Below are 26,771 nucleotides of genomic sequence, written 5' to 3'. Positions count from 1 at the left end.
AGTAGTATCATTAAGTAGGATTTATTTAGGGGACTTTCAAGGGAACTTCACCATGAGAACTGGGTTCTTGCTGCTGAAGTGAAACTTTAGGTTGTATTGCAGGAAGCTGCTGCTTTGCAGTGCTTTGAAAGGCTATTTTGAGAACAAGATCTCTGCTAGGATAGTTATAGAGTCTATTTCCAGTCTAATTTAATTGGCTTTTTAATAATTGATTAGACTAAGGAAACAATTTCATGGAACCACAGAATAGTCAGGCTGGAAGAGGCCCCAGGAGATGCTGTATGTAGTCCCACTCCTGCCCAACAGGCTCAGGCAGAACAGGTTTCTCAGGGCTGTATTAAGTCAGATTTTGAATATATCCAAGGTTGGAGACTCCACAACCTCTTCACTCCATTTAATGTTTTCTAGGGATTTTTAATTCACTCACATTGCCTTATACGAAATTTTTATTTTATATATATATTGTCTTGTAAGAATTTTAGTTGCCCCTCCACTTACAGTGAGTTAAATAGTTAATAGTTTTTAGTCAATTAAAATGCTGCTCAGTACAGGAACAGCTGTACTTCAGCTTTTCATTAAAAGAAAGCTGAACTTCAAAGACAGTACAAAGGACCTAAAATGAGTATCCTATTCTACAGGAATGCACAATAGCTTTTGGATCCATAAGAAACTCCTCAACTATTCTGTATCATTAGTATTATTGTCCCTTTTTGGAGAATTTTCAAAGCAAGCCAGTGTTTTGTGGAGAAGTGGCCAGAAGTTTGACTTTGCCTTTAAGCCAGGAATAAAACTTGTCTTGTGTGTGTAATCAGTCTCAAATGTTTCTTTGGGAAAGCAAGCAGACATTGCTGTAAACAAATCATGGGTTGGTTAACAACTATGTCACAGGCCTGAAAAGGTAAAGTTAGGTCAGATGGACAAACAAACACGAGCACTTCCTACAGCATAAGGAGCATGAACAACCCCCACTGAGTCTGTTTTTAGACTTGACACAAAGCCAAGGCATTTGGGAATTAGAAGCCAAGGAGTACTTTCTGTCTGCAATACAGATAATTTAAAATACCCACATCAGAATCCTGATTTTCCATGATTTGTGTGTGAAAAAAAACCCCAGCACCCTACCCCACAATGGTGTACACAAGCATCTAGGAGCTCCCTTTTTTTTATTACACAGCTGAGAATAGAAGATGACACCAAAACTTACACACTACAAAGCTGCTGAAGAAAGCCCAAAGAAACGAAGCTTTAACCTAAAGTCACAGAATTTAATTTCAAAGCAATATGCAAACAAATGTTGCTTGCTTTCCAAGGCACAGTGGCATAAATGTAAAAACTGCAAATGACATATTTAGTACAAAAATATAAATACTGTTCATCTAAATGACAAAATAACAGATTATTCCCATGTATAAACCTTAATTTAAAAAATTCACCTTTACTCTCAGTCATGAAATGTAATACAATAAAAATAAAAACTATTATTTTAGTACCACTTATGTCCCTATTATATCAGCATAAATATGAATATTCAAAACATTATACACTTTGCTGCATTATGAAAGAGAAGTTTGGCTGCTTTTTTTCCCTAAAAAAACTGGTCACCACACACCTGACTGTGAAGTGTTGAAATGCTTTTTGAAAGACTGAATCCTTGTTGTATTATATTAGTTAATTCTGACATTAAATTATTATGTTGTTAAATAATCTAAACATTCCTTCTTTAAAGCCTGTATCTGAAAAACCAATGCAAAGTGAATTAAAACATTGTTTTATTGCTAGGAAATACAAAGAACTGTTCAAACTGCAAAGAACATAGAATTGTGCTAATTTCACTTTCAAATGAGCCAACAGTGAGTTTACAAAGAAAAAACAATCTATTTCTAGCTCAGCCTTTCTTAAGCAAACAAAAATACAAAGAGAATCCAAGTCATACAGATTTCACATCAGTTTCCTAAGCAGAATCTCAGCAGTGATTCACAAAGCTGACTCCTTGGCTGACTGAATGTGATGTAGCAGCTGATTACAATAGACCGGTGTTTGATGCTTGTGTACAACCCCTTCAATTCCTCTCACCAGCAGATCTGGATATAAAATGCTTCCTTCCTTTAAAACTTCTGTAAGACAAAAATATGTTTTCTAAATCAGTATCTGCTTTGTGTTTCTCTACCCAAGTTCCTCAAAGTACCTGAAGCAAACCAGGAAATTTTTCTACATGTGATGCAGTGATGACAACACAATTCCTCCCTCCCCATTTGCTGAGGTCCGTATTTTGACATTTATGTTCTTCAACACAGGCTGCTACACTAATAAATTCCAGAGAGCCTCTCCTGCAGGCTGGGATATGGTCACACCCTGCAGTGCTCCATATCATGTTCACCATCTCTAAAGTCTCTGGAGGTTCAGCTGCCCTGCTACCTCCCTGGGGAGCACTGGGCAAAGCATTCATTCTGCACACAGGTGAAAGGTCAGAGCTCATCCACTGAAACCCAAAGGAGAGCTCCAGCCTGGCAGGGTTATCCTCCACCTGTATGTGCTGCTTTCATGAACACTCAAAATGATGGTTTAAAAAACATTGGTAAAAATATACTGAAATATGACTGAAATTCTTACCTAGGACTGCTTTTTGGAGATTTTCATCTGGGTCGTCAAGATGTACCAACAGCTCTTGGTACAGAAACTCAACATGACCTTCCATTGAGGATTTCACATCACTGTCCTTCAAGCACTTAAACCAATTAGCCAAGGTGTGAGCAGCTGCCAGCCGCACATCACACGAGGCATCATCCAGACGCTTTAACACCTCTGAAAAGGAGCAATACCCAACATGCTCTGTGAACACAAGAGGTGGCTTTTGCATTTGAAAAAACCAAATGTATTCTGTCAACATCCAAATTATTGTTGTATTTCTGATGTATTTTTGTCTTTTGAGCATAATAAATACATGTACCACACTGCTCCTAAAAGCTCTGCATTCATTGTTATTGGATGATGTTGTCCAAACATTAATAAAAGGCATATAAAGAAGTATTTAGATTGATTGAACATTATCTAGCACTCCTAGGATGTCCTAAGAACTATGGATGTCTATTTATGCATTACAGAACTACAGAGTTTAAGTATTTCTACTCGTTATAAAGCACAGCATTCCTGTTAATTAGATATTAATTAAATTATTAAATAATATTTATTAATTAAATCATTAAATATTACTGTTTCAGTGAATTACTGCATTGCAGACTATGTGAATATGCAAGATGCAAAGACATATATACTTTGAGAATTATCTGATCATGTATTTCTCCAAAATAAAAGTGTTTGTAGTTAGATTTCTAGTGTGCCACATAAGAAAAAATATCAGTTGTTAAGATGCTGAGTTAGGGAAAGCCAAATTTATTTGTCTGTATAAGAACACAAAACCTGGATCAAAGCATAGTCTGTACTTCTGATTCATAGTTTAGCACTTCATCCTAAGAGGCATTACAGCTCCTAGCTCTAATTGGCAATACAAAACTGTAGATTAGAGTTTTCTTCTTTGGATTTTTTTTTTAGATAAAAACCCAACCCACTACCTATTCAGGTCTATTTATGGTACACTGAAGTGGTTTGCTCTTGGCTCTCAAACACAGCACGGAGAACAATGTGACTTCCATTTATACACTGCAGTACTGTGCTGCTCTCACTATACTTAGCACATTATTTCACATAGTCCAAACTCTGAAGCAATGCAGATGAGCTGCTGGCAAGCCCTGCACAAACCAAAGCATTGAGTGAAGTTCCACCTAGTGGTCTGATGGATAATGACGTTGAGAATACTGCTTGGTTCTGCCAAGCCCTTAAAAGTCGAGCAAACTGTGGCACTTTGGGTAAAAAAACAAATGTCAGCATTGCAATCTTGATTAAAACACACAAACAAACCAACAATTCCCTCACCCCAAGTCTATTAAACCTTCACACATACCTGTGTAAATGTTCTTAAATTTATCTGCATCAAACTGCCTCCCACAGACTTTTAGAAAAACATCAACAATACGACAAGCCATCAGTCGAGTAATTTTCGAGTCTTCATCCATGGAAGCAATAATTTGGGGCATCAGCTCATCTTTCACTTTTAAGATCTACAGTTAATAGGAAAAGCATAGAAAAAATATGCTTAGTGTTACAGCACTTACCATTGGCTGTGCCAGATACTTGTTTGCTTAGTTAAAAAGTTAGCTATAAACATTATTACCCTGAAAATCCCTGAAGTTACAGAGCTCTAATTTTGCCTCTACGTTAGCTTGGAAAATGAAAATCCACCAGTCAATCACCCAGCTCATGAGCACACAGTATACAAGCAGATGAGTTTTATGTAACTCATACGTATGTTCAAGCTTGTAAAAACTTTAAAACTTACTCGCCTTTAAAAAATAAACCCCAAACTGTCGAGCCTCGGGGCGAGGCGGAGCTGAGCGCTCCGCACAGGAACCAGCAGATGGCGCGCGGACCCCAACGGGAAGCGCCGGGCTGGGATGTACTGGCAGCTTCGGAATTTGACTTAATTCCGAGTATTTCACATCATCCGTTAATGCGAAATAGGCATTAAGGCACCGATTCAGATAAAAATATTCAGCTAGAACAGTAGCTTCTGATATCAACGTTTCTGTGCACGTGAACTCAACCAGTTATGTGTGTTTAAGCACTTTGTTCAATTAAGGTCTGTTATAAAGACCCAAAAGACTGTGAACATTTAATAACATTTAAATTAAATTTATTTTTTAAAAATGACCCTGTATTTAAAGTATTTCCAGTGTATAATTTCCAAATGCTAATTTTGTTAGCAAAGAAGCTTCAAAAAGACCCCCAGATTCAATTAATCCTTTATCAGGGATGGGTAACAACTCTTCAAGTACTAGCACTCCAGTCTCTATACATATTCTTCATGTTCCTTTTCAAGTCCTCCTTGATGGACTTGAAAATCTTTAGATGTTATTTTTTTTCCCCCTAAATGGACCTGTGGGCTCCAAGGCAACCAGACAACTTGTCTTTGCCACGTGACAGCACAGCACGTCCTGCTGGCTCCAGTGCTGCTGCACAGGCTCTGCCTCTGGGTCCAGTAATGCCAAGCACCCAGATTGTTGTGTTCACAGTGGTCAGTACCTTGGGCTACAGAACTGATGATCTGTTAGAAAAAAATGTCTACAAAATTTGATGCTACTCAGTTTTACACCTCAGCATTTTGCTGGCCTCAGATCTCTTACCAGAATGTCATCATCCCTCCACTAGTGATTGTTTCAGTCATTAACATTCAATTATAATTAATAAATTTTATTATGAAGGCTGTATGTCCTTCTGAAAATACTACTTACCCTAAGGATTTATTCTTTTTTCCCCCCCTTGCATTTATTTTGTTTTCCTGCCTAAGATTTCAAAGGATGAGAAAGAGAGAATTTACCTCTTTTGGTGAAAGCATTTCACAGTGGATGAGAGCCCAAAGGCACAATACAGCTGTAGCACGGATGGCAGCTGCTGTTCTTCCAGCATGCCACTGCAGATTAGGAGCCAGGATGTCTTTTATCACAGTCTCAAGGTAGCTAGGGAACAGCCTGAAGCCAAAAATAAGAAAGCAAAATAAAGGTTCATGAGAAAGTGATAAAGAGACTGACAGGATGTAAAAGAGAATTTTCTATCATAGAAACATAGGCAGAAAAGGGGAAAAAAAGACTCAGTAAAAAAATAAATAACATCTTCTGAGGCAATGTGATTGTAATGTATGTGATAAGCTTTCACAACTTAATTTTTCTAGATAATATTCAAACAAATACCTAACATTCATAGGAAGGAAAGGCTAGACTTTCTCCCACTTCAGGCAATGACCATGACTCAGTGTTATCTTGGTAAACTGCTTACCTTCTCTGTGTCTCACCTTCCCTGCCTGTGCAGTGGAGATAACACCCTGTGCAATGCTGTGAGGATTCTTTAATATCTGTGAGGCCCTGTGAGACTGGCCAGTGAGAAGTATTTACAGTGTGAAAAGTATGAATGCTATTGATGACACTGATACAGCTGGGAGCCTAGACAGAATATTTCAGCTCTCTCTTGGCTCAGAAACTTGTCTCTCCTGAAGATGAGAGGTCTGTAGGATTTTCTGATGGTGCCAGTCCCCACACTAGGGTTTTTTATTACAAACACATAAATCTGTGATGTTTTTTGCTGATGCTTTTTCCTCCTCCTCCTCCATTCAATGGGTTGTTATAATGCTAAAAGTTGCTGTGAGTCAGCAATTACAATAGGCAGGATTCCCTCACACTCATTTAGTTACAGCTGAAACAATCTCAAATTAAGAGGGAAAAATTACAGATCTTACAATTAATTAATTAATACTTAATTAATGCTTTGCTGCATCTAAGAGGCATTAGTGTCTGGCTGTAGCTGGTAACTGAGGCTCAGGTTATCCACAGTGCTTGCAGTGTGCAAACAGACTGAACCTACCCTGACTGTCCCACTGAATTCAGAGCTCTGCTCAAACTGCAGCCCCCTGAGAGCCAAACAGCACATCCCCACCCTGCTGCTTGCTACAGAGGGAACAAGATCTTGTTGACTTTTCTAGGAGTCCTACACTGCCAGGGTGAATGTGGCCCCTTTAGTGATGTGCCAAGAGACAGGAGGAACATAACAGGTCCATGTTAACAACTAACAATTACCAGGGAATACTTTAAAAAGAATCCATGCTGCAGGTAGTCCCTGTTATGCAGGTATTACCTGACTAAAGCACAAGCAGTTGCACTCAGTTATGTGCTGACACACACCTGCAACATTATGGAAATGGATACACCTGGCTGCTGCTTCCCCTTGGCAAGGGAGCCCTTGGACTCTGAAGAAGTCAGAGATCCATCCACTGCTGCTTCTTGTCAGCAGATGGCACTTAAGTAATAACAAGAAATCTGACATCCCATTAGACACATCTAAATCTGTAAAACCCTTTAGATGTGGAATTTTAAACACATTTTTGAGTACTAATAATTTTCTGTAAAAAAAGTTGTTGGAAAAAAAAATAAAACAAATGATCACCATCATTCCAAATCTCCTTTCAGCTCCAAAGCTAAAAGCAGCTCTGTGCTGTCTGTGCTATCTGATCAGTAGCTGCTTCTGTTTTTAATAAAACCTTCTGTTAAACTGCAGTGAGAAAACGATCTGTCAAAACACAAAGGTAAATTCCATCAGCATTATCTTAACCATGGTGCTGTGCTATTTGTGAGAATGTTTGTTCTGGTGCCTTGAAACAGAATCAGTAAAGCAATATCTGGCAATTATCCGACTCAATCATGTCAGACTCAAACACCATTAGGTGACCACACAACTGTGTTTAACTTAATAACCAAAAGCCTTCCTATCTACACTCTGAGAACCATTTCAAGGAGCTAAACAAATTACTGACAGCAGTGAATATGACACTGCAACTGCAACTATTACTTCCCAACACTATCTTTCATTACCATTACAATTTTATTTTTGCTCTTGCTGATGCAATTAATTTCTCCCTCTTTCCATTTTCAGATCTTGTTGTGAATCTGTGTAACTTAATTCTAAAAGTCAGTCTTTTTCAGGAAAGGATGTACCCTGTCTGCGCTGTTTGTATTTACAGAGTTGATACTTCATTCTCAACTGGATATGAGAGAACTCAAAATCTTGTTAAAAATTACAGAAAGAAAACCAGAAAAGCTGTAGAAGATGGTGGGAAAGTCTTTCTTCTTCCAGCCATGCTCACATGGAGATGGTTATAGGGGTTAAATAACTCCCAAGGTCATTACTTCTTAATGCCACTGGAGTTTTCAAATAGCTGTGTGAAATCAGACCTCCACTTACCCCTGAGAATTGATGGTTTCACTTGCTTTCTGCAACAACTGGGATAAAACAGTGAAAAGCTTTAACCGCATCTGGGGATCTCTGTTTGCCTGGAGACACGTCTTCAGAACCAGAATAAACTCATCCAGAGCTTCACCTATGACAGGACCTAGCAAACAAACACAGAAGGCTTTTTTCAGAATACTAGTAAGTTCTGTTTAGATGTTTCATATGTGAGTGCATTAAAATTCTAATACAAGTGGTATTAAAACAGTCATTAGCCTCCCACTCTTGCATGGCACCTGCTGAGGTATCCATGTGACACCGTATTGGGTGGTGCACAAATCCCCAGGCTGACTCCCCACGGGCTCAGGTACCCCCAGTTTTGGCCAGGACAGCCTGAAGATCAGTTCCTCACATCTCATTTAGTCAGCTTGGCATAGCTGTACTACATTTGCCCAGAGAAGCTGTGGCTGCCCCATCCCTGGCAGTGTCCAAACCAGGTTGGATGGAGCTCGGAGCAACCTGGGATAGTGGAAGGTGCTCCTGCCCATGACAGGGATTGAAACTTGATGGTCTTTAAGGCTCCTTCCAACCCAAGCATTCTATCATTTCATTACTCTGGAATGGTTCTATCCATGACACCCCAGAGTTCCTGGGACTGTCAGTACCAGGGGGCATTTTGGCTGGAGGATTAATGCTCTCCCTTGTAACTCCGCAAGTCTGAGGCTATGCACAAAGCTTTGGTTTTCTTAAACTTAATGAAAAACTACACTGGATCTGGCATGACTCTCACACCTCTGGACAAAGCAGCATTAACTACACTTTCTTCTTCTTTCAAGTTTTTCCACATGCAGCATTTGAGATGTTCATGACTCCCAGAGGCACAGGAAAGGGCCTGTTTGAAAGGATCAGCTTCAAAACTTGGATAATGCAATTACTGCAGCAGCATTCCTTCTCCCTGTTTAAATAATACTTATTTTCATCTTATAAGACAATCCAAAATATGATGTATTTTAGAAGATACTTAAAATAAAAATATCTTCTAAATTAACTCTTCAGTTTGTTTATATTTTCACATTCTGTGATAATTTTAAACAATAAACAAACAAACAAAACTGTAAGCCGTTATCCCAGCATTTTAAGAAGTTATTTTCCCACAACTGAGGGAAATTTGTGCCTTTCTCCTTCATAATGACTAACATCTGCATGCTTATAAAGAGGAAGAGTACATAAAGACTGTACACATGCTTTATTCTGCAAGCTTCTTGCTGTAGAATTCTCTTTCAGCTCTATTTTTGCAATAAACGACTTTCCTTTAGGAACTTCTTCAGCTTTGCATCCTTAAGATGCACATTCCATCCAACTCCACTCGCTCAGAAAACCCTTCCAGAGGAGACACAACACTGGTATTCATGATGACAAGAGTATTCCTCACACATGGGATGGACAGATTGAAGTATTCAAGCTTCCAAAACAAGCTCAATAACATTTAATAATATCTGGAAATTTAATGTTTAAAATAATAATGAAAAAAACCCCAAATTTCACTGTCTAGACTGAAGTAATACAGGGTGTTGAACTGCAGTTTGCTAAATGTCTGTGCCAACAAATAGGTCTTTATTTTCACAGCATTTATTCAAGATGCATTGCTTCATGTGAGTTCTGAGATATTCACAAGATACTACTACTATATCAAACTGATAACAGCAAATTCAACAGATGGAAAATAAACAAAATAAACTACATGGCTAATTTCAGCTTAAGCATACGCTCCTGAAAAACAGTAAAAACCTCAAAATATGATTTGAGTAAAGCTGATTAAATTGATTAAAAACAACATTATGTGTGGGAATGAAAAGAAAGGAAAAAAAATAGCTCTAGGAGCTGCTGTGTCAGACAGAAAACACAGACAATAGCATATTACCAGTGTTGGGTGCAAGCCAAAATGTTTGCCCAGACATTTGATGATTTATATAGCATTAAGGAAAACAGAGACAACTGTCTAGAAGTCCCTCAGTCATGGAAATGGGAGCACAAATATACAGAAAAGTTGGCCTCTCAAATCTTGTGCTGAAGTAACTTTTTGTTCTTCCCACAGATGAAAACCAAAAAAAGTACTTATGCTAGTTGCTGTACAAATCAACAAGTGGGTGCTTCACATAGGTTTGATGAGGGGTTTTTTGAGATTCAAGATTAAATGCACAAGATACATTCCTTTAAAATATACCTATCCACATCTATATGTGTGGACAGTAGCAGTGGCCACAGTGATACTTTATTAAGTCACTGTCCCCATCCTTGTTACAACCAACAGAAAGGAAAAAACAAATAAACAGGACTTTTCATTTTAATAATCTTAAAATGGGTGTCTAGGTGGAAAGCACTGCCTGCCACCATGTCCCCTGCTGCAGATGCCAGCTGGGGAGCTGTGGCAGAGGAGTGCTCACTGTGCAGGACTGAAGGAGTGTGAGATGTACACCAGGGTGTGTCACTCACCTCTGCACAGCCACGTGCTGGACAGCAACAGTGAGGAACTGTTTGTTAGAGAGACGTGGTGTCCTCTGAAAGACCAGTGAATAGATGGAATAAAAAGATGGATTTTTGGACACAAGCTACATTAATTTGTCTCCCCTTAATCCTCACCTTCTTCATTCACCTGAAAGTGCATTTTCCTTAAGTGCTTTTAGCATTCTCCCTGCAGCCACAGAATCTTTGGGACTATGATCTGCTTCAACATTTCCTTTGCTTTCCATCATGTTCTTGTGAAGGTTCTGAATATCACACTGTTCATTACAAAACACAAGCTGTCTGCAGGCTGTGGAGAGCCTGACTGGATTATTTTTAGAATGAAATAAGTCGTACCTGAATGGGTTGCGATGACCTCGAACTGCAACACTTCTGGGGAATAGCAGGTCCACCCTTCACAGGACACTGCAGCCCACTCCAGCAGCTGGGTTATGTGCTGCTTGTAGAGACAATGAAAACTTTCCAGTTGCTGCACTGCAGCTAATGAAGACATTGTTTTCTCCACCTGTTAGAACAGAGACAGGATACTTAACTGAAACCATTAAAAAGCCCCCAAACATTTAAAACTCATTCTGTAAGAAAAGAAGGGACATGGGAAGTTTTTCATAGTTTCTATTAAACCATCAAGGCTGATATTTAATGTCTGTCTATACTACATCCATTAACTTTTATTTGATGTGAAACATTTGTCCTGATTTCAAAATGAAATCATCAGGAACACAGCAAAATAACAGCAAAAGGAGAGAGTCTCTAATCCATGTGCAGACCTATCCAAAAACTAACCACATCATAAAAAAGGCTCTTGGTGGTTTTAAAGATGTAGTGATTTTTCTCCTTAATTTAAGAATGCTTTAAAACATAAACACAGGGAAATTCTCACAATCCCAAGCCATGGTAGCTTCCAGAAACTATTGCTGTTGCAGGTAAGAGAAGACATGGCATTTCCCCTCTTCCCTTTCTCCCCCAAGTTTTAATTATGAAAGATGCTCTCTCCTTGTAGTAGCTGGGCAGGCTCATTTTGAAATTCTCAACTTTTGTTGCTTAGAAGTACCAAAACCCACTGTTACATCAGAAATATTTTCTTCATGTTTAGAGTTAAGACTATCCTATGAGACATGCAAATAAAACATGTACAAATGAAACATGTAACAAGAACTACTAAATGAATTCCAGACATGAGCATGCTTGGCAAGGATGCCTATAGATCTTCCTAATCACTTGCAGCAGATGTGTTTCAAAGCAAATGAAAATTTGCTTTTACAGTTCCTGAAGGCTCCTACCAGAAGTATAAAACTTCTCCAAGGAAGAGATTAAAAGCGTGCTGGAAGCAGGATCTGTAGCCTTGGTGATTTCAGTAGACTGTGAATCAAGAATGGGGAGCAAGGCACCGTTGGGAACCTCACTAAGGAATAACATGTGCTGCCAGCAGGGCCAGCTCCAGCAGGGAAAGATGGAGTGCAGTGCTGGGAGTGACATCATTTGACTCCAAGTGCTGCAGTAGAACTACAAATTGTGCTCATATTTTTAATATTTTTAAGCTGAACTCAACCACACAAGTTAGCTCAAACATGTCTAGGACCTTTAGACTCTTCCAGACTAATCACTCGCCCAACAAAGATGTTTTTATGGAAGTACCAGATGTGGAGAAAATAAATGAGAATTCTACGAAAAAAATAAATAAATCAGGATTTGCTAAGGACAAAGGTTACTCTTAAAGCAGGTTTGCCTGCCTCAAGCACAATAGATTTCTCCTTTATGGAAGCATTCTGCCAGACAGCCAAAACAGCTCAGATACATGAATATTTTACATATAAGTTACTTGTAAATTAATTGTAACATTAACCAGAATGTGTCAGGACAGAAACTATTCCTCATTTTTAATCCCAGCATAACATATAACACACAAGATTGTTTTCCACTGAACAAGAGACACAAAATAATACATTGTTCACATATGATTTAAAGTAAATTCTGTGGTTTCAAGAACACAATTAAAAACAAAAGAAGAGAGAATAAATTAAATATGCCAGCAGACTGATGCATATTTTCTCATTAAGCAGTGTGTCACAGTTAAATAAAAATAATGGTGATTCTCTTTTCTCTATTTGAAAGCTAACAAGTTTAACAACACATTTTCCTGCTAATAATCAGTGTGCTGAAAGAAGAGCCAGGATGGCACAGGGCACTGGTAATGAAACAAAACTTTATTTTTAGGTCACCAGTTAAATCCCTGACAAGCTCAAATCATGCCTAACAGACTCCAACTGATACAGCTTCAGTCTCTTTGGGGCTGTGGCCCACCCTGCTCCTGTGCCTCTGCTGTGCTCAGCTGGTGGTCTTGGCCCATTTCCTCAGCCCCAAGCAACCACAAACACAATGGACACAAAGCCAAAAATCAGGCCAGACCTGAGTGTTCACCACCAGGTTACAGCAGCTGTGGTCTCCACTATCTCAGTGGTCTTCTGTCTCCTTACAATAAAGCCTCAATTAAAGTTTTATAATGCAAATTTTGGAATAATTTATGTTTATACTCAAAATTTTTTGAGTCTGAATACATATTTCTTTTCTGGACAAAAAAGAAATTCATACTCATACAGCAGTTGTGATACTTTTGTTCTACATGTTCCTAAACTATTCTAACAGGGACTTCTTGCCTTCTCCAAGCTGTACAGCTCACTTTGAAGTTTTGGAATAATCAGTAACCGGAGAAAAAAAATAAAATTCAAGCCATATTTGTCTTTTTGACAATTTTGAAATATTGCAATTATGTAATCTCACTGCCAGATTTTTTATGTGTCTAGCTGAAAGAAAGGCTAATGAGAAAAAGGATTCTCATCCAAAGTACTGTCAACTTAAAAAAATCATCTGGAACTGCAGGAACATCTTAAACCTTTAATAATCTCAGGAGATTAAGTTTTCCATTTATGAAAATCAGGATTTATCTCCATGAAACTGCTTTCTTCATAGGAGTATGAAGTTGTAAGGTTTTAAATGGACATTGCTGACTTTATAGACCACTGCAGGGATAAACAGGCAAGATACCACAAAACATTCCAAATCCATCTGTCTAAGGCTTACCCAGACCAAGTTTTTTGTCTCAAAAAACCCCCAAGCAAACAAACAAAACCTCCAACCCCCCCCCCCAAATCCCACTCCCATAAAACAGATTATCATCCCACCCCTCTTTGACCTGCAAAGTCTTTTCAATACTTGTTTCAAGCTTTGTTCCACTTTATTTCTTTCCGAAGAGCTTTCTGAGCGAACGCCTCCTCGGAGGCAGCCTGTCAGCTCTGGGGCCATAAATACTGATCCTACCCAGGCCTTTGGAATACCATGCCTGGGAGCAAGGGGAAAGGAAGTGGAATAGCCAATGCACTTAAGGTGTGTGTTTGAAAAAAGACAACTGGGATAGGTCATAATTGTACTGCATGGGGATGGCTCGCTGATTTATATGATATTTAGCTCGGGGAAGAAAGAGGAAGAGAAAAATAAGGGGGTGAGATAATGCTGAGCCAAAAAAGCTCATCTATTATCTGGGCATGTACAGCTGTCCTTGATTTTAAAGCATTCCTGTAACATTTAAACTTTTGTTTCTTGTGGGGAGGTAAAAAGGTCAACTACTGTAAAATCAGTCTGATATTTGGCTAAAGATGAAAAAATCACTATGAAACCATCACATTTTTAAGGCCAGTAGTACTCTTGACCTCTAAGTGAATTGTTCTTTAACAGTCAGAAAATAATGTCAGTTTTTCCTGCATATAACTAAACATTCACAGTGACTTATATCCACTAAAAGGTAAACATCAACAGTTCAACCAGCACCACCAGCATGCCCAAGGCTTTGCAGAATCCAGTACAAACATAAAATCCTTGACACTTCTTGCTCTGAAACTTATACCTAACTGTGGATAGGTGGTTAACACCCACCCAAAAAAAGTGCTCTACTAGGCCCATGGCTGCCCCCATCTAGCTCCAAGATTCCCATGCTCCAGTAATGCACCTCAAGCAATCTATTTTGAAACTTAACCTAAACACACTTACAGAAAAAGAAAATTATAGTTGTAACTGCAGCTACAGACCCATACTTGATGCTTTTGACCACAATATAAAACTGAATTCCAGGACCTTTTCTTGGAAAAGAATGCATTTTAACTCTATGAACTTTTAATCAAAGTTATGAAGAAATGTAATTCTCCAGGCTCTGCTGTCCCAAATTGTAAATCCAACTCCAGACTTAATTCTGGTACTAACCCTGTACAGTCTGTATTGTCAGAGGTGCACAATCTCAGACTAGCCACAAATACTCCCCACAAATAATTATGGCTCTGTTTCCACCAAGTGTCTTATCAAAATGAAAAGACAAAAACACAACAAAATATTAAACCAGCTCATAGTTTACCTTTTCTTTAAGGTCCTGAGAAGATGGTATTGCCATTATGGTCACCAAAACTTTCATTAGCTGTGAGCTAATTTCTTTGCAGTCTTCCTGGCACACTTCAATCAATGCTTGTACACAATAAAGCAGCTGCTCCATATAAAAGACCTATTTTTAATAAAAGCACATATTTATTATGTTTTCTTTATAAGGTTTTCTTTAAAGGAGAGATATGGGAAATGAAATTTCCCAGTAATTAAATCTTCAGTAATTAAATCTGAGCACTGTAATCCCTTAGATTGGTAACATATGGGTAATTTCATGTTAGTTCTTCTAATTACCTATATTCTACTTTTTACAGAATATAACATAATCTTCCTCCCACACTGTTTGTTTGTGTTTACCTTGTCCTGTTAACAAAATAAATGACCCTGCTCTTAATCATACAATAGTTCTACTGGTGAATGGTGAATAAAAACATCAAAGCATTTTGGAGTGTTTGCTGATAATACTTTCTCTTTCTCAAGTGCAATTTGTTAATTAATAATGTATTTGCTACAACTCTTTGAAATATTATTCCATGTTTGACTGTCTTGGATGAACAATGACAGCTAAATACATAAACCAAAAAAAAACCTGAGCCTTTGCTTTTATCTCAGCCAATTTATCTCATTTGATGCCATATAGCTCATGTTATCTTGATCCAACTGATACCAGTTCAAGTCAATACTGTTGTCAGTTAGTTTGCCATGATTTCTATGATAAAGTGCATCAGATATCCATGAAGCTGTCAGGGAACACAAGGGGCCATTGTTACAAATTTACTCCTAAAAAATAAATTGAGTCTAGGAATAAGTTAGCCATAAGTGTTATTAATCTCATGGACATGGTCAATCCTTAGCTAAACAGTGTCTGTGCAGCATTCGCTGGCTAAAATAGAGAGAGATTGTTTTCCAAGACTAAAGGCTGGAACAATTCTGCCAAACTTTCAGCTGCAGATGGATCTGACTCCTGGAGCCAATGCCAAATGGAAGTGGTAAGCCTAAACCTCATAGCAATTTTGCAGCTATACCTCAGGGAATTGTTATTTGAACAATCAGGTTATAGTGCTTCCACTTAGATGAGCTCCTAATCATCACAGGCTTCATGGAGATTAAGGTTAATTCCTGCATCACTAGTACATATTCCATTAGGGAAGAAACCTAATGAGGGAAGAACTTGAAATATATTTCTTACATTGGCTCAAAAAGACAATTAGGCCTGATTCAGTCTGCACACATGAATAACTGTTTTAAGGGAAGCCTACATCTGACATGAAGTCAGAGTTTCTCAAGGCACAGCACTGGCCCTTTTTTGGTCATCTTAACAGCAGAGGCCTAACAAACTTCTGGTGGAATGAAAGCCAGGGTTTCACTTGTGGGGAAAACTACAGGGATTCCTCTTGTGCATCTCTAACAGATCTATTTCTACATTTGAACATGGGAAGGAAAAAAAATCCTGCAGGTTAAAAAATATCCATTCTGTGTTTAAGAGAATCTCTCATCTCCTTATATACCAATCAATGAATATTCTTCAAATGCTAAAATAAAAATGGTCTTTGGGCTCAGCTATTACCTAACGATGCACTTGGAAGTAAACTTCTCATTTATAAAGGTCTTCCTTCTAGACTTTCACTTAAAGAGAAGTAACCAAGCCCAAAAGTTTGCAAAACATGCTCCTAAATATACACATAAAGTGCTGGTACCTGCCTTTTAAAATGGAAAATAAGAATGGAAAACAAAAATCAGATAACATTAAGAGGGAATCTTGGGAAACCTGGCATGCCAATTACAATAGACTATAAAAATTTTTCAGTCATTTTTACTGATGAGGGTTGAAATGCATGATCTTGTTTGGATTGTGAACACAAGGAATTTCAAACCATGGGTTAAACTCTGCCTCAGGACCAGCCAGGGTAGTCCTTTGCTAGTACAGTATTTACTAAACAGCTGCTTCTCTGCCTGCCTTGCCTCTTCATTTTCTTACCACTATATGAAGTCTTTTAGAGCAGTCCTCAAACCTGAACCTACATCTGCTGAGAGGATGGACTGTTGGTAAGTTTTTGAAAGCAGCAGATTGCCCAGGAGACCACAACATGGCCCAGGAAGAATGGGGACACTCCTGTTTTTTCTCAGACACATGTCCACAACTATTTCCTGAGACAGGTGTGCAAGGGAGGGATAGGAATGAGAGCATTTAGGGAGAATAAATGAAAAAGTAGTTTGGTCAAAGCCTGTAACCTAAGTGTGTTTTGCAGCTTTCCTTACCTCTTCAGATCGCTGACAGACTCCAGCCTGTGACAGTGTGTTGCCAAGCTGGGCCACATGAGGCTGTAAGATTTCTTTTGGGCTACCTCGAATCACTGCAGCCAGAACCATCACACAGGAGGCTTTGGGTGTCTGCTCAAAGGCTGGGGTGATTAATTTCAAAGACACCTTAGGGCTGACAAATGTTCCAATCAATTCTGCTGCTTTCACACTCTGAAAAAAGAACAGGAATAACTTGAGGATTTTCCTGAAAACACAAAGACTATTCAACATATCATGGCCTTTTTCTTTTTATGATTCCAGCTGCTATTTTAAATGCTTCAGCAGTTACCTTGTAGGCCTTTTTCCATTAGCTCAGTAATGATTATATGCATGAAGAAATTTTCTTGACATGTTCAGTAAGCACAAAATAAGGCATTGCAAGCAACCTTCCCCACATCAGACAAACTTCCATGAGAAAGCAGTGCACAGAAACAAAGTGTACAACTTCACTGTAATAAAGTTTCCAATTTAGAGTAACCAGATGTTACACATTTAGTGGTTTAGCACTTTGTCTTTCAGACACTGTTCTGAGGCTTGCCCTTAATGTATCACCCTGTTTATAAAAAGCTGCAACTATAAAAAATGGAAGGAGGACTTTTTTGTTACTGTACTATACCTTGAAGCTGACATTACAGATCTGCTTAAGTGTGGAAGCAATGCCATGGGGGAACTGCCCACTGCTTTCCATCTTGCTTCCTTAACTGAAAGGCTTAAATTACTGTGTATTCCCCATGACAGCGACACCCTTTGATCCCATTCCTGCCTTGCAGATGTATCAGGATGTTGTATTCCACATGAAATAGCACCACACCAGGGCTTACTGCCTGACTGATGCCCAATGTTTACAATCATGTGCATGAATACAGAAACAATCAACTACTGCAGCACTACCTGTGCAACAGGAACACTTCTTCCAGTCCCACAGATGTAACGATTGGCTCATTTCCCCAAAGATGAAAGCTTGTCTCCCTCTCTCTATCATTTATAGTCTAGTGATTTAGATATGGCTTTTTTTTTGCACCTCATTAATACTTGAATCATGCTAGTATTTTTTGTCTCAATAGAAGCACATAGTAATGAGTTCTACAGTTTAAATCTGCACTATATAGAGCTGTTTCTTTTTACAAAGATAGGACTCAAAGGACTTGTAACATCCTCTGTGTAGATGTGAACTCCATTCTCCCCCATATTTGCCACAGAGAAAGAAAAAGACTCTTAATGCTCTGAAAACTGGACAATACAGTTAAAGAGTTCAAAAATATGATTTCATACATTTGTACGGATCAATTCACTCACTTTAATAGGGGAAAAAATTGAAAAGGTCTCACTTGGTATTACTAGACTGGAGAAAGACATGGACATTTTCCAAGTTGGTGGCTGCTCTGAAATGGGTTCCTACAATGGTAAACTAGAGAAGGTTATCACAGTACCCTGGGAAACTGCATCACTAAGAGATAAAAGGCATCCCAAACCAAAAGTTGCTGAATCTTATGTTTGGCACAAGGAAAAGTACAATTAAATACTGATATCATCTCCTAACTGGGAATAAATCTCTTGGAAGCACCTGTGAGAAGATTAGTGGTGGAATTCCAAGAAAGAGACAAGTATGGTCAATAAAACAATAAAAGGCAAGGGACAGCTAATGTGCTCCTTGAACACATACTTTTGAATTTAGATTTATAGCAATAAGCAATTGATAGGAAATTTGACAGGACAGCAGAGCTACACAGCCTTACTGTCTTAATTATTTATGTTTTCTTATAGCCCAGCTGAGAGCAGAAACCTAAAGAAGAGCCTGATTTAGGGTTGGGCTATCTGCATCCAGTAAGCAGAACACATTCTTCCAATTTCCCAAAGCAATAAAATGTGTAACTTTAGAGTAAGTTATGTAGATATATTTTTGTTATACATATGTTCTCTTCCTTGTGTAGAAACAGGAACAGAAGATTTTATCTTAAAATTGTAAAAGCATTTGTACCACCTGTCTTTCTTTTGCTAAATTTATCACATGCCTTCAACTGCATCTGCTTTACTGGTTTGTTGATCAAAGTGTTGAAAGAATCAAGTGTTAGTAAAAATCAAACTAATTATTCCTCACAACCCCCCACCCCGCATTTTCCAAGCATTAAGTCAAGGATTCAAACACTGAATATGGATATCACATGGAATAAACATACCTCAATATATGGTTGGATTATGGAGCAGGGGGAGGTAAGTGAAATTAACCTGAAAGGGCATGACCTGCACATTTTTTTACACTGAATTTGTTGCCCCAAGGCTTTTACACTTTAATCCACTGCTTATAATTTTCAGAGAGATTATTATCAGTGCTTCATGGGGTTGGCATACAAACTAAACAGCATTTAAATAACTTTACTATTGGCTTTCATAACATTAATAGAGGAATACATTTATTTTAACAGATTAGTGAAGTATAATGTGCACATGTTTTTAACATCCATATAAACCTGAGCCTGATCCTTCACTCATGGGCAATTTCCAGTGACCTAAGGTAAAGTCAACCTACAGAACACAGACTGAAGACTATAAAATCTTTATTCAGTGTACAACAGCTACTTTAACAGATCAAACTTACATTTTTAACCACTTCACTTTCTTCATCTGAGCATGCTTGGTACAAAGTTCTCAGCAGCAGCTCCATGTGTTGGGTGATGTGATCCTCTGCATGCAGCAATAATGTGTACAGGAGCTGGGATGCTTTGATTCTTGTGCTTCCAAGCCAGTCTGTGATATCATGACAGAGACCTGGGAGAATTTTGGAGAGGTTTCTTGACACAAGTTCCCGACAACCCAGTCCTGGTCGAGTCTCTAGAAAAAAACAAAAACAACCCAAAAAGAAATATCAAAGGAAAAGCCCATGCATAAAAATCTCAGAAAAGTTTAAAAGCTGCGAGGTAAGAGCTCTGGGTGTCTGCTTCAGCAAAGAAAAAATACTCCAAATGCTGCTGAGGAATTTACTTGTGCAAGTTGCATTTCCTTGCAATATATATTGCAGAATTAAAATTGCAGAATTAAATATTGGAGAATTAAAACTCCACACAGCTCTTTGAGTATTTATATATTTATTATTGGATAGTGATTTAGATTTCATGTTTTAAAATGTTTGTAGAAGGAGAAGAGAAAGAGAATTGAAATGAATGCATGTCTTTACCCACTTTGGAAAACACAGCTTAATAAATCCCTTTTAATTTTGATAGCAACACAAATCCCATGAAAAATAAACTGAAACACACACAGATAAAGAGAAGAAAGACTTTTGCATGCAAATGCTGAGCTCAATATAATTTGGAGGAGGAAAGAAGGTAGAAGGCACAAACAGTACATAAGACATGAGCTGCAGTACAACAGTGTCAACTGTGCTCTCTAAAGGAAAAGGTTAAAAGTGGATCTGGCAAATTGAAGGCAGAAAGGGCACAGAATTATGGCTTGTACAGATGCTGTGTAATAGATCAGGCCAACAAATTGATAGTGTTTGAAAAATCACAGCTATTATATAATCTCCTTTCTAAGGCTTTTCCAGGAGAAGTAGGTCACTGATGTGCCTCTTCAGTGTTTCAAAACCGGAATAATACATTGAAAATTATGATAGGGGAGTTGGGAGGGATATATTTTTTTTTTTTCTTAAGACTGAATTTAATTTGTAATGACTTTGTGGAAAGATAGTTTTTGTGGTTATCTTTTGATTTCAAACAGAACCCAAAAGGGTTACAAATATATATTCCCTGCCTCAAAAAAATGATGAAGATTTTTGGATAACTAACAAACTTACCTTTTCCAACAAATGCCTACTGTACTGTCTTGGTAATCACTACATTTACTTGTTAGTTAATTTATAAATCACTGAGATTCAGAAGAGCAACTTGACCAATATCACAAACATCTAACAAACATTCTGTTCTGTACTTTACAGATAAAGCTGTGACAGCCCTTTCCAAAAAACAGCAATAAACTTTTTTAGAGATTTTTTTCTGCAGTCCGTTTTCTTTTCTAAACACAGTATATGTTTATACAAACAAAATCTGAAAAGTTGTTCTTTGAGAAGCACAATTTCATAATTGCCACTCACAATGTTCACATGCTGTTTTAAGAAAGAGACATCATTCATTATGAGGTGTCAAAATACACTGAATGTGTGAGTACATTTTTTATTTCTGATACAGAGTTCTGTAAATGCTCAGAAAATGACTGAGCTGTCTCAGGATATTTTCCTGCACTGACCTGTGTAACTACAAATGCTAAAAGGAAAACTGACTAAAGTAAATTGTCTGAGGATACAAAAGGCTTAGAAATACCTCTGAAATACCTAACTAGGGAAAAAAAAATGAAATTCAAGCATCAGGACATGAATTGCTGCTTTTGTCAATGGAGGAAACATTCTGGATTATGAAAGCTGACAATGAGTAGCAAAAGGTCAAATAAAGAAATCAACTTGAGACAGCAAATACAGACTGGCATCCCACTGGACCCGAGGCAGAATTTTGTTTGAAGAATTTGGACCATTCTTTATCAGCAATTCCTTCATTTCAGATGTTCAAATGCAGGCATTTATCCCTGTAGCTACTGCTGTCAAAGACTTCCCTGCTATAAACTGTCTGCACCTGTATCCTGAGGCAACGAGTGCTGGGGCTCAGTGCAAGCTGAGCAGTGCCTGGATGACACCAGGTCTCCCTCTGGTCCCCTCTGACCTGCAGGATCTGTCACAGGGAGATCAAAGCAGGGCTCCTGTGGCAGGTCCATTAGTCTGACAGCTGGACAAAGCTACTTAAGTAAAACCTACAACAGACTCACAGTTGGAAAAAAAAAATATTCCACTACACTAAAGTCACAAGAAATAGCAACAAAGTAATAAAACACACCAACAGAAACCCTCTTCCCAAAAAACCAAACCAATCAAATGTTCATGGAGGGCAAACAGAAAGGACACAGATAATAACAATCATCCATATGCAGGCTGTGGTAGGACACCACATAAGGTATATTAGTGTCTCTGATAAAGTTTTGTATCTGTAGGATTAAGCAGCCAATCATCCTTTCCTCTGATTTTTCTTCTATTTGTCACATCAAGCCTGACTATTAATAAGACATACAACTTGGAAGTAAAGATAAACAGCAAGAAATTATACCTAAAACTCACCATTAACTTGGGACTCAAGTCCAAAATTATCAGGCCATTTTTTTAAATATTCTTTAGTACGTGCACATATATATAAATACACACATATATGTCACATTCAAGCCTTAACTGCATCATTCTACCAAGAAAAATGCATGAAAATTCAATTCAATGTGGGGCTGGAATGTTGCCCAAATTCATGAGGCATATTTATTGTGCTAAGGAGATTATTTAGGAGATCACATATAATTTAATTATGAAGTAATTGGTAGATGTCACTTTCTAAAAAGCCCCAAAACAGCTTACACACACAAACCACAACACACACCTAGACAAAACTAACCAAGGTAACCCCATCAGCTGTACAAATGGTAATCACTGCTCCAAGACAATGAAATGAAAACTTTTATGACCTTCACTACATCACGGTCATTGCAAAATAAGTGACTGGTGCTTAGACACTCAACTTCATCAGTTTGTGTCTGTTAAAAGATTCTCTGACTGCCAGGAGAAGAAATATGTTTCTGCCATGACTAGTGGAAGTAAAAGCGTTCTTTAGCATTTCCAAACCCCTAAGGTAAAATCATATCTAAAATAAGGAGGAAAGAAAAAAGATTGGGAAGGATGACAGATCAACTTGCCTGCCTTCAAAGCTAAACAGTTCTGTCAAACCAGTCACCATTATGAAGCACTTCCCCTTTCATTCAAGCATTACTGAGTAAAACAACTTTAAAGAAAAAAAAAAAAAAGAAGTGTAATTTCAAAGAAGAAAGAACTCCGGAACCCACTGTCATGGAAAGGATTTTGCTGCTGGGTATTCTGTGATGTGATTGTCATGTAGGCACAAGTCAAGCATGAACCTGTTCTTTCACACCAAAAGAGTTTTTGTTCAGTTAAATATGAGTATAGAGATCAATAAATGAGCCAGTTAAACTCTCTCTTCCCCAACTCCCATATGCATATTTTTAAACATTAACTTTGTGAACCCAAGACAGGAAACAAGCTTCAAGCTACTGCAAACACAATGTTTGAAAACCACCTATAAATCATATGTTACTAAAAAGTAAACTATCCATTCTGCATATCTTGGGGCTCTTGTGTATAATAAAGGAAATTACTCTGTTCCCACATTCTTCATGTACACTGGCAGATTTTAGGGAGCATCCCAGTGTCTCACAGAGAAGTCTGAAATAATTTCATTGCAAATTTTTCTTCAGCACCAATTATGTGGATCATTAATGCTGTGACCTGCACCCATTATTCAAGGACTTAGGTCATGGGTTAAAAAAAAAAAAAAAAAAAAAAAAAAAGAGGTTACTGAACAATCACTTTTTAAAATTTAAATTTAATGATTTAAATAAATTTATATATATGTATTATATGTGCTACCTCTCTACATTAATATTACATATTGTAATGAATATTACATATCCTGCTCTGCTGTCAGTACTGCACTGCAGCTCTTGGAGATTATTCACAAAGCAAAAAACCACTTTCAGTGCAACATTTACCTCCTTTGGGATAATGAGATGGTGAAACACTAAAATCCATCTTATCCTTCAAATCTTCTTCATTCTCTTTCTCCCATTGCAAGCCTATCTTTTCCCAGTAGGTCCAAGCCAGTTTCCTAGATATAAAATAAGAGTTTTATACCACCATGCTCCCAAATAAAAACACTTTAAAATGAAACTTCTGAAAAGCTGACTACTTGAGTTCAGCTGGAAGGATGGGAAGCATTCCTGCCACTTAACCTAGGCACACTAAGTTGAGAGTTTATATTTATTTTGTACTCAGTGACAGAGGCCCCTTCTCCCAAGGGATAATTCTGTCTCTGTCCACTCCTGTCTTTGTCTCTCTCACATTTAATTGAACGGAGAATGAAAGGAGAGTATAACAAAAGTTACTGAAGACAATGCTAACATTTTCACTCTAAGAAAAAACAAACTAACTGACAAGCAGAAGTGGAGGTTTTGCCCTCCAAGCAAGACATCTGTGAACTTAGGAACACTTCTTTGACATCTATTTAAGGAAGGGGGAAAAAGACTAAATGCTCCTCTTACGCATTTTCAGGAATTTCATCAGTAAAGCTGCCAAGTAACAGAGGGATCAACTTGTGAAAATATGAGTATCTGTCTCGTAGATGCAACAACCATTCTCCAATGACAGTTGTTACAGCGTGCCGTACCTACAGGGAGACAAAAAAAATATTATAAAGGAGTCAGGAAAATAACAGAAAAATAATAAAATCAGTATTTACTTTCTGTATCTAGGACATGGTGAAGCACATCAATACACTCAGAAGAAATTACAGGAACCCAGCATTTCCTCACTTGCAGGAAGCATCTTAAGGAACACACAAGGAATCACATTCTCATCTTTCACTCTGGCTTAGCCAGTCTTAGACTGTTTGCTGAACAAAAGCACAGCTCTGAGAGGAAGACAAGACACAGATCAAACACAGAAAACTAAATTCTCATGGTTAATTCCTTCCTGAGAATTTAAGAAATTTCTCTGGAATTTGTAGCTTTCCAAGCACATCTCCTGAAGAAAATTTTCTCTGTTCACTACAAAAGAAAGATTAATTTTAAAATTACTGCTTCAGTTGCATCTTATAAAGGGACCCATACCATGCTTGTTAAGCATCTGAAAAGGCCAGAGAATGAAGGGCCAGAGAGATGTGACAGAGAATTTAAGACAGAATTGAAGGCACCCATTAGAACAAAATCCTCTGAAGCCTGCTGAACTAGACAGCAGTCACCAGCATTGGTTTGGGATAGAGTACAACTGATACAGGCTGGGTGGGACATTGTCCTGGTTTCAGCTGGGACAGAGTTCATCTTAGCAGCTGGTATGATGCTATCTTTTGGATTTAGTGTGAGAACAATGCTGATAACACTCTGATGTTTACTTGTTACTAAGCAGAGTGTACCCTAAGTCAAGGACTTTGGGGTGTCTCAAGCTCTGCTAGTGAGGAGCTGCACAAGCAGCTGAGGGAGCAATGCCAGGACAGGTGACACGAGCTGGGAGTGAGCAAGGGGCTGTGTGGTCCTTAATTCCCATCTGGGATTAAGCCATGACAGACACATTTACAGAGCTCAGCTGAGTGCAAGACAGCTGAAAACGGGGAAAAGCAGGGAGAGAAACACCAAGAAACACATGCCATGGGGATGGGTTTTAAACAGATTTAACATAAATGCCAAGAAAAGAAGGAAGAAAAGCACACCTTGGGAATCTCATCAAATAACCTCTGGGCCAGATGAGACAGGACATCATCCACAGACTTTCCATTCCCAAACTGTATCACTGCTCCAGTAGCCTGAATCACATCAACACGAACTCTGTAGTGTTGGTGGGAAATTGTCTGCATTAGGGGTTTTATCAGAGACTCTGACTGCATATGGAAGTGCTCTGTTAGGGCAGAAAGACAGAAACATCAACCATGTGAGTTCCCAGAGTAGGCAGGATCCCTGTCCATGGTAGAGGGCTGGAACCAGATGATCTTTAAGGTCCCTTCAAACCCAAAGCACTCTCTGATTCTATGTAGCATGGATATATCCACGACACCCAACAGTTGTTGGGGCCAGCAGTACAAGATGATTTTGGATGGACTAATGCATTTGGGGGGGTGGGGGGTTAATGCTGTTCCGTAATTCTATTTCTTTCTCTACACGGGTAACAGATCTGGAGCAACGTGATTTCTGTAGCACTATGAACAGCAGCCTGACTAATGTTGCTGTGTTCATGGAGCAGGCAGCTTCAACTTTATACAGTATCAGAGCTGAACGCTGCCCACAAACCCTCCCCTCGCCCCTCCTCCTGCTGCTACCCACACGTAACAGCTCAGCCTACACTCCCGGCGTGGCTCTTGTCCAACAGACCCCCCAAACCCTGCAGAGCACACCTGTGAGGGCGTGTGCGACCTCTCATCTCTGTCCTGCCAGCATCCCTGTTCCCTCCTATGGTCCCTTCCTCGGCCCCCAGCACATCATCCCAGCGCTGCCCATCCCTCAGCCCCACCTGGCACGGCCCTGGCGCAGGCCACGGCACACCTGCAACTCTCCCGCCTGACCTCGGCATAGTGGTCGAGGAGGGTGGCCTGGAGGACGCGGGCGATGTCGCCGAGGTAGGGGGCCGTGGAGGCGCCGCAGCGCTGCAGCAGGAGGCTCAGCAGCTGCACCAGGCCGAGCCGCAGCTCCTCGCTGGGCTCCGCGCCCTGCGGCGGGCAGAGCCGCTGGGCCAGGGCCGGCAGGAGCACGGGCAGCGCCTCGCAGGGCCGCTCGCCCTGGCTGAGCCCGTGGCGGAGCAGCTGCAGGGCGAGCTCCCGGCACCGCTCCGCCGCGTCCCCCGCCAGGCAGCGCGACAGCGGCCGCAGCAGCCGCGCCGCGAACACCTCCTGCAGCACCGCGCCCGGCAGCGGCCGGCCCTGCAGCTGGGCGCGGATGTCCTCCAGCGCCCGCAGCCGCGCCGCCCGGCCGCAGTCGGGCTGCTGGAGCAGGCTCAGGGGCCGGGCCAGCGCCTGCGACAGCTCGGCCGCCGCCGCCTCGGCCGCCGCCGCCGCCGCCAT

The 26,771-nt window shown here is 39.4% G+C and overlaps 1 protein-coding gene across 1 annotated transcript; it reads right to left on the bottom strand.

Moving 5' to 3' along the window:
* Positions 1-1,752: 1,752 nt before the first annotated feature.
* DNAAF5 (dynein axonemal assembly factor 5) lies at positions 1,753-26,771 on the bottom strand. The gene is made up of 13 exons (XM_053992370.1): positions 26,225-26,771; positions 25,431-25,615; positions 24,268-24,392; positions 23,719-23,834; positions 19,670-19,902; positions 17,032-17,244; positions 14,750-14,893; positions 10,687-10,855; positions 7,843-7,990; positions 5,432-5,582; positions 3,959-4,115; positions 2,611-2,802; positions 1,753-2,114 (listed from the first exon to the last, which is right to left on the bottom strand). The coding sequence occupies exons 1-13, from the start codon at positions 26,769-26,771 to the stop codon at positions 1,975-1,977; spliced, it is 2,520 nt and encodes an 839-aa protein (XP_053848345.1). The 3' UTR covers positions 1,753-1,974.

Source organism: Vidua macroura, chromosome 16, assembly GCF_024509145.1.
Source record: "Vidua macroura isolate BioBank_ID:100142 chromosome 16, ASM2450914v1, whole genome shotgun sequence".
NCBI classification, from domain to species: Eukaryota; Metazoa; Chordata; class Aves; order Passeriformes; family Viduidae; genus Vidua; species Vidua macroura.
This window is presented reverse-complemented; position numbering and strand designations above follow the sequence as displayed.